General features: G+C 50.7%; 3 protein-coding genes across 3 annotated transcripts; 2 read left to right on the top strand and 1 right to left on the bottom strand.

The window, feature by feature from the left end:
• Positions 1 to 251: 251 nt before the first annotated feature.
• LAESUDRAFT_808190 (uncharacterized protein) lies at positions 252 to 10,118 on the top strand (the record flags this gene model as incomplete). Its single annotated transcript, XM_040914042.1, has 43 exons — positions 252 to 321; positions 381 to 442; positions 498 to 894; positions 949 to 1,141; positions 1,193 to 1,390; positions 1,453 to 1,645; positions 1,705 to 1,892; positions 1,946 to 2,200; positions 2,251 to 2,543; positions 2,604 to 3,240; positions 3,289 to 3,329; positions 3,389 to 3,590; positions 3,650 to 3,869; positions 3,926 to 4,134; positions 4,190 to 5,033; positions 5,093 to 5,117; positions 5,172 to 5,315; positions 5,372 to 5,445; positions 5,508 to 5,642; positions 5,704 to 5,741; positions 5,805 to 6,030; positions 6,094 to 6,118; positions 6,179 to 6,279; positions 6,341 to 6,819; positions 6,884 to 6,907; positions 6,969 to 7,047; positions 7,098 to 7,157; positions 7,217 to 7,290; positions 7,338 to 7,466; positions 7,521 to 7,638; positions 7,693 to 7,702; positions 7,761 to 7,875; positions 7,932 to 7,969; positions 8,023 to 8,331; positions 8,394 to 8,402; positions 8,457 to 8,496; positions 8,552 to 8,568; positions 8,633 to 8,813; positions 8,883 to 8,900; positions 8,953 to 9,309; positions 9,362 to 9,451; positions 9,508 to 9,664; positions 9,726 to 10,118. The coding sequence occupies 43 exons, from the start codon at positions 252 to 254 to the stop codon at positions 9,801 to 9,803; spliced, it is 7,152 nt and encodes a 2,383-aa protein (XP_040770112.1). The 3' UTR covers positions 9,804 to 10,118.
• A 164-nt stretch (positions 10,119 to 10,282) lies between these two features.
• On the bottom strand, positions 10,283 to 11,275 carry LAESUDRAFT_7774 (uncharacterized protein). Its single transcript, XM_040913834.1, has 2 exons — positions 10,932 to 11,275; positions 10,283 to 10,866 (listed from the first exon to the last, which is right to left on the bottom strand). Exons 1-2 carry the CDS (start codon positions 11,239 to 11,241, stop codon positions 10,649 to 10,651), a joined length of 528 nt encoding a protein of 175 aa, XP_040770111.1. The 5' UTR covers positions 11,242 to 11,275; the 3' UTR covers positions 10,283 to 10,648.
• Positions 11,276 to 11,510: 235 nt separating this feature from the next.
• On the top strand, positions 11,511 to 15,083 carry LAESUDRAFT_638789 (uncharacterized protein; the record flags this gene model as incomplete). Its single annotated transcript, XM_040903491.1, has 7 exons — positions 11,511 to 12,190; positions 12,244 to 12,490; positions 12,539 to 13,083; positions 13,143 to 13,373; positions 13,427 to 13,761; positions 13,812 to 14,435; positions 14,491 to 15,083. The coding sequence occupies 7 exons, from the start codon at positions 11,511 to 11,513 to the stop codon at positions 15,081 to 15,083; spliced, it is 3,255 nt and encodes a 1,084-aa protein (XP_040770110.1).
• Positions 15,084 to 15,318: the final 235 nt, after the last annotated feature.

The raw sequence follows: 15,318 nt of genomic DNA, 5'->3' as shown, positions 1-15,318 counted from the left end.
TCACTTCGAGATCGCGATCTCAATCGTCTCTGAGGGAGATTTATTGTTAGACATTTACATGAGATAACAATCAGAGTTACGCGTTACACGGTTGGCACGCCATGAGGATAAAAGCAGAGACCCTCCAACTCTGATCCCTCAGCCGTAGGTTGTTCTCCCAGGTTGAGCGAGCATCCAGTGGCGCCCCAGCTCACAAGCTTGTCATCGAGCATCTTACTTTCCCGCTTCCATCGCTGTGTGTGCCTTCGAACATGAGCGAGGTTCCTTCCGACGCCGCAACCGGCGAGCTAGAGCGCGACGTTGGTAACGTCGCCGGCATGAGTATGTCATTCACCATTCATTTTGCGACTAAAGATTGTCATCCTCTTGATATTACATAGGCAACATCGATCCTGCACCGCAGCCAGCGGAAATCGGCGTCGCCACCACGGTACATCAAGATGTGAGTGCATTTTCTCAATAGTCGCGCTCACGGGCCGTTGACTCTCGTGCATTAGATTCTACGTTCTGACACTGACAGTACACACGATGCAGATGATACACACGATGCAGACGGTGCACACGATGCAGAAGATACACACGATGCAGACGGTGCACACGATGCAGATGGTACACACGATGTAGAAACGTGTGACGCCTCTGGACAAGGAACGACCCGCGAAGATCCGGATACCGACGAAAAGCATCAGAATGCCACTATCCTGGGAGATCATTCCGGATCAGACCAAAACAATACCTCCGGAACAACCATGTCGGAGGAGCCACTGCGGACCGCTACAGACGAAGGAGTGCTCGTCGACGACAAGGAACCATCGGAATTAGATCTCGTGAGCTCTATCCGGGGGATGTACAGGATCCTTGACCTCATCACCGAGCAAGGGAGCGGTGGACTCGGTAATCGCTATAATTTCCCATGTTAAAAACGTCGCTCATCACCATTTTCGCTAGTGGACAAGGTTATCATTGATCAGCAGTCGCTTGGGCGGCTCATCAATGATCTTCAAGCAGGGGCGTATGCTTCGTTGACGAAAGTTGACTTCGCGGCGCTGGACAACTTGGTCTTGAAGCCCATCGGTTTGTATGGAAGCAAACACGAGATTGTTCGTTTCCTGAAAGACAGGGATGTCGTCAATGAGCGGACGTACGTATGCGTGCTTGCATTACAACAACGGCTCTGAGTAGGTGTATTCAGGGCTGATCTGCTGCGGCTCCCGAGTCCTGCTGCTGGAGAACCATTGCGCCCTCACCTTCGTTCTGGTCTCTACATATTGCGCGAATTCGCTTGTGGCCAGGATCCCGATATCATTTATGCAATCTTCTGGCCTCAAGATACGACTTGGGACACGAACGCAATTTCTTCGATCCGTCGCAATCGCGTTACATTCATGAGGTACACTTGTGCCGTTCATAGCGCAAGCAGTAGGGGCAGGATCTAACAATAGAAATCACTAGGTATTTGACGAAAGTTGCAGATCAGATTCTGGCTTTGGTATCAGACGACGATGCCACCAAAATCATGTGGAAGGAGGAGCTGGACGATATTAAGCCGGATCCGGAGGAAGAAGAGGATGACCGAGTCATTGATTTTGAAGTCGCTCAAACCCTCGAACAGGAGGAGAACGTCATGGCAAGGCCTGGGTTTACGGTCAGCTCTGCTGGTTCCTGTGCCATCTTTCATCACTTATGACCCTTGCTATGCGATAGATGAACCTCCCTGCACCTCAGATTGTTGAAGCTAGTTACACACCGTGGACCGATGTGGTTAGGTTGGCGCCGAAGTTGATCCCAGGTGAACTGAGGCAAGGCATTCTGCAAGTCACATATGTCCCCTCTGAGCAGTATGAAAGCCCGTTGTCGGAATCAGTGAAAACCATTCGTCTCAAAAATTACATGTATGGCCCGATCTTCTCTATTCCGTTGGTTTGCTGATGCGAGTCGTTCATAGAGAGAGGGGCTCTCTGCGGTTGAACGAGGGCCTCTCGCACGAAGCTATAGAAGTACTGCTTAATCATGGGTTGCACCAACGTGCCAGGGATGCATGTTCAATATACCAAGAGAGTCTTCGCACTGCGGATCGTGCCGCAGAGGACTTTGTGCAAAATAAAGTTGACGAGATGCAGCAACGGCTCAATGCCGAAGCTTTGCCACTACAGCGGGCAATTCGTCGCTTTGTTGTCAGTAGCATTCGCAGGAACTTCTCGTAAATTGCATGTTTTCATGGCAAACTCTACTCTAACGTGATATATGAAGGCTGTTCGATGAACCCTCCATCACTATTGCAGAGGGCGACACGGAAGAAGAGAATGATCGCAATCAAGCTGTGCTACCGAGCCAGAAGCAAGATCATGGAGAGAAGCAGGATGACATGGAAGCTCTGCAAGAGAAAGGGGGGGTCAACGGCATGCAGGATCAGAAGCAGGATCACAAGGAGGGAACATGTGAAGGCGGGTTAGCTCCGTACGAGGGCAAGGGGGAAGACCTTGCGCCAGAAGATCAAAGCGGCGAAAGAGTTAGACAGTGTGACGAAGATGAGGAAGCAGACAGTAAGCTCTGTGTTGACTTTGCCTGCACAGCCCCATCACGCGTTCTAACGCCTGTTGTAGGCATGCTCCTGCAGCACCTCGCCGGTCTCTACCCTGAGATTCAGCCTATACTCGATAAACTCAAAGACCCTGCGACTATCAATTATAAGGCGAACAGCTTCCAGGTACAGAAGGAGAGGATCATTATCTTGGATGCCATTCTTGGCGGTCGTGACGACATCGACAAGTCCCGGGCAGAAGAACTGGTCATTTCAGTTATGTCCATGAGCAACACAAAAAAGACTGGCGACTTGCTGAAGGTGTTCGACCATCAGCCGAGGAATTCATGGATCCCGGCAGTCATCGTCAATTTCTTCTCTTCGGGAGGATCCTCTCGTCAGCAACTGGCTGAGGCTGAGAAGCGTGCAGCCAAGATCAGTGACGCGGACTTCCTGTCCTCATTGGCTACCATTGTAGATCACAACGCCCTCCTTACCCGTGCCTGTGCTGATATCAAGGCAATCGCGATCGAATCGTTAAATCGTATGATAGTCAAAGCAGTCAAGGCCGCAGTTCATCATATTCGGAGCATTCAAGAGAAGACTTGCAAGGCCCAAATCAAAAGGGAAGCCGATGCACAGAAGCAGATGGACTTTGGGGAAGCTCGTTCGACGCTGCTGAATACACTGAAGGATCAGCTTCTGGTGAATAATACCAGGTAAGTATATGTGTGCTACTTCTGAGTTAGTGCTCAATCCGTCCATAGCGATACCCTATTCATCGCAAATGTTGAGAAGCAGACGAACTGTACGTATGGTCACACCTCGTAAGCTATTGATATTATTACTAACAGTTTTGTTCACTAGCTCCTTGGCGGCATGAGTCATATCGCCTTGTAGGCTCGCGAGAAATACGGACAGATGCTTGCTTGCGCTACACGATCAATCCATTCTTCTTCACGGAGGATGATCGGCAGCAATTGCAGCTTGACAAATTCTTCGTCCCCACTCCGAAGGTCCACTCCAACTCATCATCATCGTTCGAATTACCGACGGAACACCAAGTCAAGTAGGTCTTACAATGCCTGGACCCTTTTGATCAGCCGCTCATGAACGAACATTGTCCAGACACATACAATTACTGCATAACGGCAAATGTCTCCTCATAGTGGATGACAGTCGTAGCATGATCAAGATCTTTCTGGAGACGCCTGATACTCTGAATGGCGCTCTGAACCGCTCCGCCTGTAAGAGAAAGCTGCACCGTGAGAAGATTGGCGGCAGCTGCCTATTTGCTTTTGACGAGACAAAACGTATGCTGGCTATATTGAGCGCTGATATTTCGGAGGTATTGATGATGTTGTATCATTCTAATCGTCTATACCACACTAATGGTGCTGTCAGATTCCTCAGCGTGCTCAGCTGCACTTTTATGTATTCGACGAGAATTTTGTTTACCTACAAAGTATGGGTAGCCCTGTTGACCTTCGTTCATGGTACGACGGGCCTGTTCTAATCTCCAATATGGCCTTTATCTGCGGAAATGAAGACCTCGTCCTTGTAGACCACACGTCCCGAGCGCGGATATTCTCATTTGTGACTCAACAATTCCGGTATCATTACCATCCTAACTATTCTACTGCAGTACGAATCTCATGCTTGATTTAGGCCGGCCTTTCTGCAGTTGCAGAATCCTCCGAACACAGTCCTCTCTTCTCCAGACGGAGCTTGTCTCATGACGATCAGCGATACGCACGACGGACTCTCGATGCGCGCTTATCACTGGTCAACCTTTGGGTCGACGGAAGGTATCTCTATTCCACTTCCTGACATTGATCCGACTGGGATTGTTGTTACGTCTTTCGGGAAGCGATCCCACGTCCATCTTGTCGGCATGAAACATGATGCCTGCCTTTGTCGTTCAATCGTCCTGGACATCACCCGCAAAGCAACAGAATTCACCTTCCAAGAAACGGGCCAGAGTGGGTCCCGCGCCGCAAAGTCTCAAAAAAATGTCATCCAGAATGTATTCATTGATTGTCACGCCGATGTTTGGACAAGGTTCCCAGTGCTTCCCGCGATCCAGAGGCGGACCATCACATCGTTAGCCCAGAGGTATCCTCGTTCCTTATGTTTTGTTGCTCGCGACAATCATGACAACTACATGGCCTACTTCGCCGATCTTGTGAAAACCTTCGAAAGGACCGTTCGCAAACCGACTGGAAATCAACTCAGTGAGACTATTGTCAGAGCCGTTGGTTACGAAGCATTCATGAAAAGTGGTGTTCAAGACATATCTGTGTTCAAAGTAGGAGAGTGGCTCGCGGATCTGCTTTGTTTGATCCCTATCCATCTGGCGATCACGCGAGACAATCGCTTTATTCCTCTCAAGGATGGGGTGTTTTCCTCGGAACTAGAGCGATCCCTCCTTGGGGCAGATGTCGCCACCATCGTCGACAACTTATCTTTCGGTTGGTACGAGTCTTTATTCCAGTCTTACTTGGCTTCAAAGGTATGTGCTCTGGTGCGCATAAAGGATCAAATTAACTTTCTAATACTGTCAATTCGCAGCCGGTGAAGGTTGTGTCATCGATGGGTGCGCATTCTATATAGAATATTCATCGTTGACTGACGAGTCGTGATATGTAAGGCGAACAATCAGTAGGCAAGAGCTTCGCCTTGAACCATCTGGTGGATACTTCATTTGCTGGCTCGGCGATGCGAACGACAGAAGGCGTCTGGATGTCTGTTGCACCTCTTGATGATATGATCATTGTGGCTCTTGATTTTGAGGGTATCATGCACTTCTCTTAGCCTGCACCGGTCCCTTTTGCTCATCATGCATCGTAGGTGTCCATAGCATTGAGCGTTCGGTGCAAGAAGATACGTTGCTTGTGTTATTCAACACTGCGATATCAAATTTAGTAGGCATCGTCAAACATTGCCTCTTCGCTTCATATGCACCCAGCTATTTTTCATTTGATAGGTATTGTTCAGGAACAACTTTGCTTTGTCGCGAGATATCACTGGACTCTTCAAATCGTTTCAATCATCATCTTCCGTTCTCGATCCTGCTGCAAACCCGAATTTGTTCCAATCGACGCTCGTGATTATTATCAAGGTGAGAGACTGATAACGTGCGAATACAAAGCGTCCGATTTGATCACCTCATGGAAACATAGGATGTCGTCGACTCAGACAAAACTGAGATTGTTAAGGAGTATGTTGCATGTGTTGCAAAAGAGTCGATATCATGTTTTGACTAATTTCACCTATTTTACAGATTCAGCCTGAAATTCCAGCATATTGTACAGCTCGAACAGGCTTCAAACTTCATCAGCCGATTACATGGCGGAAGATTGGCAATTATACCATGGCCCGTTATCGAATCTCGGCAGTTCTATCTGCTCTTCAATGGCCTGAAGCGGCGCTTGGATCAACAACGACCAACTCATACAGGAGGCAGCATTTTCTTGCAAACGTTGAAAACCCTCATGACGAAATTGAAGGTAAATCCATGACCCTGCTATGATGTCTTATTCCCCTTAATGTGTCTGAAAATTGAAACACAGGCTAATGACTGGGGTGCAATGTCCCGTGCGTAATAGTAAAATTGAATCTCTCTAAGTGATGACTCAAGCAATCGCATCGATCTAGAGAATATGGCTGCCCACCGTGCGAAACTGCTCCTGACATTGTTGCCTGTTGCACTCTCATCCGGTGTAGCAGAGCTTAATTCGGACGTCGAGCCTCTCAAGGTATAGTGTTGCGCCTCTATCAATATCATTATTGATATACACCTTCACGCGTGCTCGGCAGGATTTTGATACAGGCGCCGTGATTGAAACGCGCGATACAAACGCAAGGTTCTTCTGTTCCGAACTCGGTGTTGCAGAACCCTCCCCTGGCCGTGATGCTATGCTCCAACAACTCATCGGGTTGTGGGATGACCTTCATACTCGCGGGACTATTGCTGACGATGAATGGATGGCTGGCCTCATCGAGCATCTGAATGACCTGGTCCAGCGGCGAATCGATCATGTGAATGAATGGCTGAATTTGAACATGGCAAAATTCCCTTCTACGCATGCGGACATACAGATGCTGCGTCGTTTGGCTAATAACATGATGATTGATGTCAAGGCCAATGTTCAGATATGCTCTCTTCAATGCGCCAAGTGCCATCTATTATGTGCACTTTGTCGCCACCACGATGGACGACACGATTGTCAAACATCTCATGCTTGCACTCGTTCTTGCGAATATGAAGACTACGAAGCCAAGGGATGTGGATTATCGTGCGTATATACGTCATTCAGTCATAGCCAGGCCTCACGTTGACTGTATATTGGGGTGTTCAAGGGCTGGACATCCGGGACGGCATGTGTAAGCTGCGACATTGATTATATTGTGAAACTGCCTATATGGATACGCGGCTGCGTCCCAGATGTGACATCACAGTTCACTTGTGCGGGTATCCATGTGCTCTGGAAGATAAGCGTGGATGCTTGGGTGAATGCACGAAAGTGAGTGCGTATCGCTGCATACGAACGGGAATCGTGATGGTTTTGCTCAGGTGGTCAATCACGACGATGCTGAGCACATGTGTTCAGCGACAGTTCACGAATGCAGCGAGGTGTGCCCACATGATTGTACACAAATGGATCAGGTTCAATGACACTTCAACTCCCCCAGCCTTGCCGTCTGGTAAATATCCCACTGCCTGATGGCGGGATTTATTCTTGCCCGGAGTTCTGTTCGATTGCAAGGTAATCGCTCGAGTCATTATGAAGAACTGTGGTTTAACAGGCTGTAGTCATGAACCGCATCTAGAACACGTTTGTGCAAACCGACAATGTCCCATGCAATGTCAACTATGCGCGAGACTGTGCTCTAAACAGAGTCACTTGCATGGGTTGTACCAAGGCGAAGTGCACCTTTGCGGGTTCGATATACTCTTCCTCCTACTGCGTGATCGAGTCTGATAAGTCTTCTACAGGACAGAGCACCCGTGTCCTGCCCTCTGTTCGGCTGATGGAATCTGTCAGATAGACACTGCCCCACAATCAATTGAAGCGACATTCACGGGAAGGCATGAAACTTTCCAGTATACAAAGGTTTGTGAACATATCATGCATGCTACTGGCGAGTATATGCTCATATTGCTGCAGTTTATTCAGGGTGAGATTGCAAATGACGCATTTAAGTAAGAAGCTCATGTCAAGATATATCCTCGAAGTGTCGAAACGTTTGACTTGTGCTATCCCGATTGCTCCGGGTCGCGTGGACCACAATGATGTCGGTCCGCATCGACATACTACGGACAAGGATTCGTTCCATTCCTGCAAGGCGAGGTATACATTCGCACAACTCATATTTACTCTAGCTGATTCGATTCTGCTCATATTAGATGCGAGAACTGCGGCTATTACTGCACTTTACGACTCGGTGGGTTGTTTGTTTACCTATTTATCTGCTTAGTGAAGCCAATGATTGATTAGGACATCCGCAAAAGGAACACGAGACAAGCCATGGGTCCATGTCGAGGACGCAATGGGCTATTGACGGACCTGATGGTACCACGCTGGAGCTCGACGGGCGAAAGTTCGGTTCTCGTGACGAAGGCACACCTATGTTTTGCTCTATGGTTTGTCGATCACTAGGCAGGCACGTGCACGTCGACTACTGCAGAGCAGGCCAAAGGGAGGTCTGCGGAGGTCCTGAGTACGAGCACATATCTGCTCGCATGCAACCATATCCGGACCGGCCGAAGGACTGGGTTACTCATCGGCTCTTCTGGAGGCGAACAGGTTTGGCATCTCACTTAAACGATCCATATCATATCTGCTCAACGTTAACGTCTCGACTACAGGCTTCAAAGGTATACCAATATTTACTGCGTACCTGACATTTACTCAACATCATGATGTCTTAGATCCATACCCCAATGAGGACCAGAACAATTTCACTTTGTGGTTCGTCGTTATAGCGTCGCAATGCAGATGTGTTTATTGATGACTCTCCTTCCAGCGATGCAATGTGTCCAGGTACGCCGTGCAAGTCGTCAATGGATCTGCTAGATCGTCTGAGCTCAACGGTCTTAAATTGTAGGACCTGAGCATGCTGCATCTCCCAGCGGTGTATCACGGCCTTCTTACTGCACGCTGCCCATTCTTCATCCTCATTACGCACTGGATCAGCCCGTGTCGGGAAATGGCCTTGGTTATATTTCGAACGACGGACATGCATTCCTCTGCCGTAATCCCGCAGTCATGCAGCAAGCATTCCATGTGTATGTGCAGTCACTCGATATACCTCGTCAGACTCCTGTTCAGGATGCTCACTGTGTTGCTGTTTGCAGGATCTTTGTCATTGACAGGTGAGCTTCTACTGAATTTACGAAGGTATAAATATGATTGATTGCGATATAGGTCAGCATCAATGAGCTACACCGATCATCGCCCACGAGGCGATACTCCCTCGACTGCCTTGATTACTCGTAATCATAATAATAGGCTCGGTGCGGTCTACTCGTCGTTGCATGCATTCTGGCAGGCTCGGCATCACGTTACGAACGCCGGAGGACAAGGCGCTATTGCTCTGCGTGATGCGTATACCGTCCTGCTATTTGATCGCACTGTCTCAGAATGCGTCGCGAACGACTTCATCAGTACACATGATGAGTTGCTGAGCGCGGTACTGCGCTACTCAACCGGTCGTGGCACAAACTTCTTTGCTGCGATACAGGCCGCGAAAGCAGCTATGGAACAACATTGGAATACTGATAGGTAAGAGGATGAGCTGAGCCCTCCAGTAAAGTTGCTAAAAAGTTGGATGCAGATCGCCCGTCGTGATCTTCCTCTCTGACGGTGAAGGTAAATTACCAGACATGGCCATGCAGGACCTGTGCCTCAGGTCTTCCGCTCTTGGGCAAGCTCGGACATCTGATTCTCTACAGAATAATTGCTAAGCTTGATGGTCAACAGGAAACCGCTTTCATTCCATTCCGTGTCCTTTGGGCGTGACGCTAAGAGCTCCAGCCTCCGGCGCATGGCTCAAATCGCGAAGGACGTGCAGGACCGCTCACCTCATGATCCTATGCATCCGACCCCGCCATCGTCATATGCAGAAGCCCTTGATAGTGTGAGTCTCCCCGTTGTTCATAGTAGGCAGCATTGCATTACTACATGAATATCAAAACTAGGTGCAACTGGCTGAGACATTCCTTGGCATCGCGGAATCGTTGAGGAAAACAAGAGGCGCATTGCTCCATAGCTTGTAGGCTCCCAGGTATGACTTGGAGGTGTCGCTGCATCCGCACGCCCGGTCCGAATGACCATGAGCATGTTTCGACAGGGGAGAATGAATGAGTTCGATTTTACTAGTACGAAAGATACATAGAGCGGGATGACGGAGTGGTATACATTTACATACCAGTCGATGTACAGTGGCTGGCAAGGAGTAATAAGGAAGTGTCATCGATTAGAACGAGAATAGGAAGATTTAAATATGGACATTGTCAGCGATGTCAAACCCTTCTTTGATTGGCGGTCCAGGTCCTTCAATAAGTTTAGTGACGGTGAGGAGTTCCAGCTGGGCACGCCAGAATTTACATCCGCCGTCGTATACAGGATCACCACCCCCGTCGCATTTGAAGCGAGTGATGGAGCACTCGAGCATAACAAGGTCGTTCTCATTAATGCAGGACGCGGGATAACATTCCATGTCCGCCCGACTCCCGAGGGCCGAGTGTTATGCGTCCGTCAAAGCAACCCTTGAATTCAACGGCGTGGAGATGTGATTAGGTTTGAATAGTGAGAGGGCGCTGGAGATGGAATTACCGTGGCCTTTTGGTCTCCCTAAACTTATGGCCTTGGTAGTGGTTCGCCCATAAACGGTGTCGTCGTCTGCCGACAATCTCATGAACAACTGCGAGTCATAGCAGCTGATCCAATAACAAAAAAGCAGTCAAAGACGATACAGGAGCATAGACCGCAAACTCATCCGACGCAAAATACGTGCGCGACGCAGCAGACCACTTCAAGGAACAGACGAAACGGATCAACTCACATTGCGACGGGGCGCAAGCGATCACTACTAGAAACGAACGCTAAATTTCACGCGGACTTATAACTTCCGAGGAACATGGTCGATGATATCGTTGCCTCTGCAGACAGCAAACTCATACACAGAAGGTGGGCAGGAATCATCGCAAGTATGTCGAAGAAGCGCGAGCGTGATAGCATCCAATGCACGATCGCCAACCTCACACTCATGCCATGCTGACGCACCAAAGGCAACAAGGAGCGGTAGGGCAGACGAGCAGCAATGAACAACAGAGGAAGCTGCCAATGAAACCGACCCAGTGTAAATTGTAAAGAGGCACTAAGTTCAAACATGAAGCACCCACAGTATAATAAGCAACCATCATGGGCAACGCCATAGTGAATTGACGGTAGTTCCGATGCAGCAAATATGTTAGATCGAACCGCACCCTTGGACAGACGAGGGGTCCAAACTCGACAGACACGCAAGCGAGACGACAGTAATCCGCATAGACAGCAACACGCAGGCGGGACAAACGGCCAAGCGGGAGACAGCGTGACGATAACAATAAGCAGCGGAGAGGGAGAGAACAGAGCGGATGGACGAAAAGGGTGACGATGGCCACAGATGCGCCAATCAGCACCAGCCACCCGGCAACGGACAACGAGTGACATAATTATGCAACCGTCTGCGTGCACTTGCTCTCTTTAAATTACCGAATGAAGGGTCATTCGGAACTGTTGTCTTACAATTCGTGCCAGAATCCGTGCCTAGTGTAATTATTCCGGACATACGCGGGAAAGGTCATCCTCTTTGTCATAAAGCGCCTGTTCAAATCATTTCACATTGGCACCGGTGTCCTTAGGTGGTTCGGTGGATGCATGGCTTGTATAGCTTGTCTCGAGCTCTATCCCTCTTTGTCAATTCTCCAGTTCCTGATCATATGGAGATTGCTCAGCTACTACGGGCCGGTGCTTCTCTCATTGGTTCTTCTCCAAGTGAAGCAACGTCTGATATCAGGGAGGTCTTGCAGCGCAGACTCACCCGTTACTACTCCACCATCGGGAAGGACGATTACAATACGGATGGTCCGCTCGAGGACCTCCAATTGAAAACTGCTAGTGAAGCGCTAAATGTCGCGGAACGTGTACACATTGCCTGGAAGCGAGATGCGCTCTCTGCCGTGTCTGAGGCCCAACAGCAGCCAAATGTGCCAGGAGCCGCCATCGGCACGCGAGACTTGGCTCAGATTCACACCTTACTTTCCATCGTGTTCAAGTGGTCTCTCGAGCCAATGCTTGCTCACGTCGTGAACGCAATTCCAGCCAAGTCGGTCTCGCACGCGCACGTCCACGGCGGAGCAAAGATCATCGACCTCACAGGAGTGCCCAGCGATTATGCTCAGCTGTCTGCGTTCACCTCTCGGTTGCTGCGTCTCGTCTTGCCGGATAGCCAACGATCTCAAGCACTGCATACAGTCATCTCATCAACACTGCTGAACAGGCACCTCACGGATCTGCTGAGACCATGCATGGTCCTGGGATGGCTCCCGAGGAATCTTGCCACTGAATCGGTGCGTCCTGTGGATGAGATACGGCCGTTGGTCATGCAGCTGCTGTCCAGGTCAGTAACAACTGTCGCCTGAACTACGTCGATGCGCTGATGTACAGTTCTAGTCTACCTGCCTCACAGACAATCGCCGCTCTGGGTGCCATACTGTCGGACGACTCTGTCACCCTCCCATACGTTCGCAAGTGCTGCGGATTTCTCCTCAGTCGACAGCTGCTGCGCCCTGAGGGAATCTACGGGCTGCTCACGACTATGTTTGGAGAGGAAGATATCTCTGGAGAAGACGCGCCGTTGGAGAAACTAGAGCATGTCGGTCGACTACTCGCTACTTCGCCTGCGAGCATGAAGCCGGAGGTGAGTCTTCTCCGTTAGATCGATACTCGCTTCTTACTGTACATGCAGGACTACTATGCGATGATCGTCCCCAGACTCGTCGCTATCCTCTCTGCCGACCCGACCAAGGTACCACCGGCACACCGGCGCGCAGTCGCATTCTCACTATCTCGTATGCTAGCATCGGACGACACCGAAAATCAAGACGTCGTTACAGCAGTGCTACTCCCAATCCTACACAGGCCTTTCCTCCAGATACCTGAGACTGCTCCTCCGCTCGTCGAGCAGAGCGATTCATCAAAAACAAATCAGAAGATGCTGCCATCTGCAGCACTCTTGATCCTGCAGACACTATTGACAAACGCTGACCCGTCGCCGACGTTCATCACCACTCTGCTGACGCCCATCGTGCCGCCTCTGTTCGCCATCCTGTCGCATCTGGAGGCGACGAGGACTTCTGACCCGGCGCTGAAGGAGTCTGTCAGAGGTTTCTTGGTCACTTGGGGTAGAGTTGTTGGTACACCTGAAGGCATCGAAGCGCTCTGGCGCATTGTCCTCGACGAAGGCGGAGAGTGGAAGACAGATGTCGCTGGTAATCTATCGAGGATAGAAGTGTACGTCCTCGATGTGCTACCATTCTCGTACATTGGACTAAAAGTGACCTTATCCTTAGAGCTGAGAATGCGCCGGCGCTCTCACTGTTCACTCCTGAAAACCTCCGGAGGGCAGAGGACGCGGGAGAGCTAGACGTCGATGCCAACGTGTTCGGTCTCAGTCCAGACCCTGCACGTTTCGTGCGATTCCTGAAGGCCATCGAGCGATCAGACATTTCGTCGGAGTTGTTTGTGAGGCTGCTGGAAGCGTATCGGGAGAGCAAAGCTGATATGGAAGCTGACCCCCTGCAGTGAGTGATGCATGCGCCGAAGTTCACAGCAGTTTCTCATACGCTTGCGCCAGGACGTTACTATTCTTGCAGCTCATTTTACAGATGCAGCACCAGCTTGTGGACGAGAAATCGACATCCAACGTGCTTAACAAACCTGACCACATTTTGTCGTTCATCAAACATGCGCTTGAGTCCACCGAAAAGGCAGCACCCGAGCCCACACGCAAGCAGCAGGAGCCTCGCAAAGAAGGTTTACGTATGGAAGATCTGCGTATCGTGGAAGATCAAGAAGAGGAACTCGAAGAGGGAGACAGTGACGATGAGGTAGCAGAGGAGACTGCTGGAGGGACGAGTGATGACGAGATGACCGTGACTGCTATCAATTTATTGCTATCGATTATGGAAGGTATGCGAGGAAGTTCTGTAGGCGAAAGATTGAACTGATGCAGTTTCCAGTGCATCCCGATCTCTCTGCCAGAACCGCGCCCATTCTCAATGACATCTTCTCCCTGCTGGAGCCTCTTTCCAAGACCTCAGCCGAGACTATCCGGCCGCTGGCGCGCGAGGCGCGCATGGTCATGACAGCGCGGCTTGCTTCTACCTCAGCGCCGCCACCAAAAAGCATGTCCAAAACTCTGGAAGACGACGAGGAGAGCCCAGCCGAAACGTACCAGAAAGCGCTTAAGCTGCTCCAGGACCCGCTCCTCCCCGTTCGGGCCCATGGACTACTCCTCCTCCGGCAGCTCGTTTCGTTACGCAAGCGCACGACGGCCGATGGGAAGCTCATACTAGAGGAGCCTGTGATCGATAGCGCTCTGGTACCGGCGATCCTGTCCATCTTTTTGCAGTCGGTGCAGGACGATGACTCGTATATGTTCTTGAATGCGGTGCAGGGCTTGTCGGCGATGGTCGACGGGTTCGGAAAGGAGGTGTTGAGGGGCCTTGTGGGGACATATTCGGAGGGGATGGAGGGGCTGGGTGGGACGGCGATGACGCAGCATGATGTAGATGTGAGGACGAGGGTGGGAGAGGCTTTGGGCCAAGTTATCAGGCGGTGTGGGGATGCGCTACCGGCTTATGGTTTGTGTCTTCCGCGTCGGTGTTACGCTCGCTCTCTGACCTTATTGCCCTGTAGTGAACATCCTCGTCCCGCCACTGTTTCGCGTGGTGAGGACTTCGCATTTCCCGACAACTCTGCGTACCTCGGCGATATCGCTGCTCGCTCAATGTGCTAAGACAAACTCGCTAGCGCTGCTTCCGTATGCTGCGGATCTATCGGAAGCTATGGTGGACCTCCTCCAAGTGGAGACCGTATCAGCGGCCGAACGATCCAAGAAAAACCAAGAAGAGAAACCCAAAGCGGACATGCCAGTATCGGAGGAGGCAAAAGAACAGGCACGCGCACCAGATAAGGGTGACAAGATAGAGGAGTTGGAAGCCCCGGTGCCTGCGACAATGGATGCACAGCCAACGTCAACAAACTCGAGATTCCCACCACTGCGGCGTGCCGCGCTGCACTTTCTCTCGCTGCTTATCCAGGCATGCATCTCACGCGTCTATGAATACGGCGACGGCGATCAACTGGCGTTTCCACCGCACCTGGTTAAGCGGGCGAAGAACACGCTGGGATACGTCGCAGCGACGGACGACGATGCGGTCGTGCGGGTGATGGCACGGGAGGCATTGGAAGGGCTGGACCAGCTGGCGGAGGCAGCGTTGGGCTTCTAGTGCGGCGTAGCTCTTGTCATGAGTGCCTTGCAGCGGTTTACATGTCGCGCCACGGCGGGTCATGTAACGTGGAGATAAGGATGGCAGCACTGCAAAGCGTGTGCTTAGCGACGTCGCCGTGGTGCTTCCCACCGGGCCCACTTTCCCTGCCGACTGCATCAATGTGTTACGTCGATGTCTTTGCATTGTCGCGGCCACCACCTCGAGCTGCAAGAGACGGCGCGACTCGAACAGA

Source organism: Laetiporus sulphureus, assembly GCF_001632365.1.
Source record: "Laetiporus sulphureus 93-53 unplaced genomic scaffold LAESUscaffold_1, whole genome shotgun sequence".
Taxonomy (NCBI): Eukaryota; Fungi; Basidiomycota; class Agaricomycetes; order Polyporales; family Laetiporaceae; genus Laetiporus; species Laetiporus sulphureus.
This window is presented reverse-complemented; position numbering and strand designations above follow the sequence as displayed.

Excerpts from the sequence above, each read along its gene's own strand:
- LAESUDRAFT_7774 (XM_040913834.1), bottom strand. The coding sequence starts at position 11,241 with ATGTCACTCGTTGTCCGTTGCCGGGTGGCTGGTGCTGATTGGCGCATC. Across the intron at positions 10,867-10,931 it reads TGATGGTTGCTTATTATACT|CTTCCTCTGTTGTTCATTGC; the intron begins GTGGGTGCTTCA and ends TTTCATTGGCAG.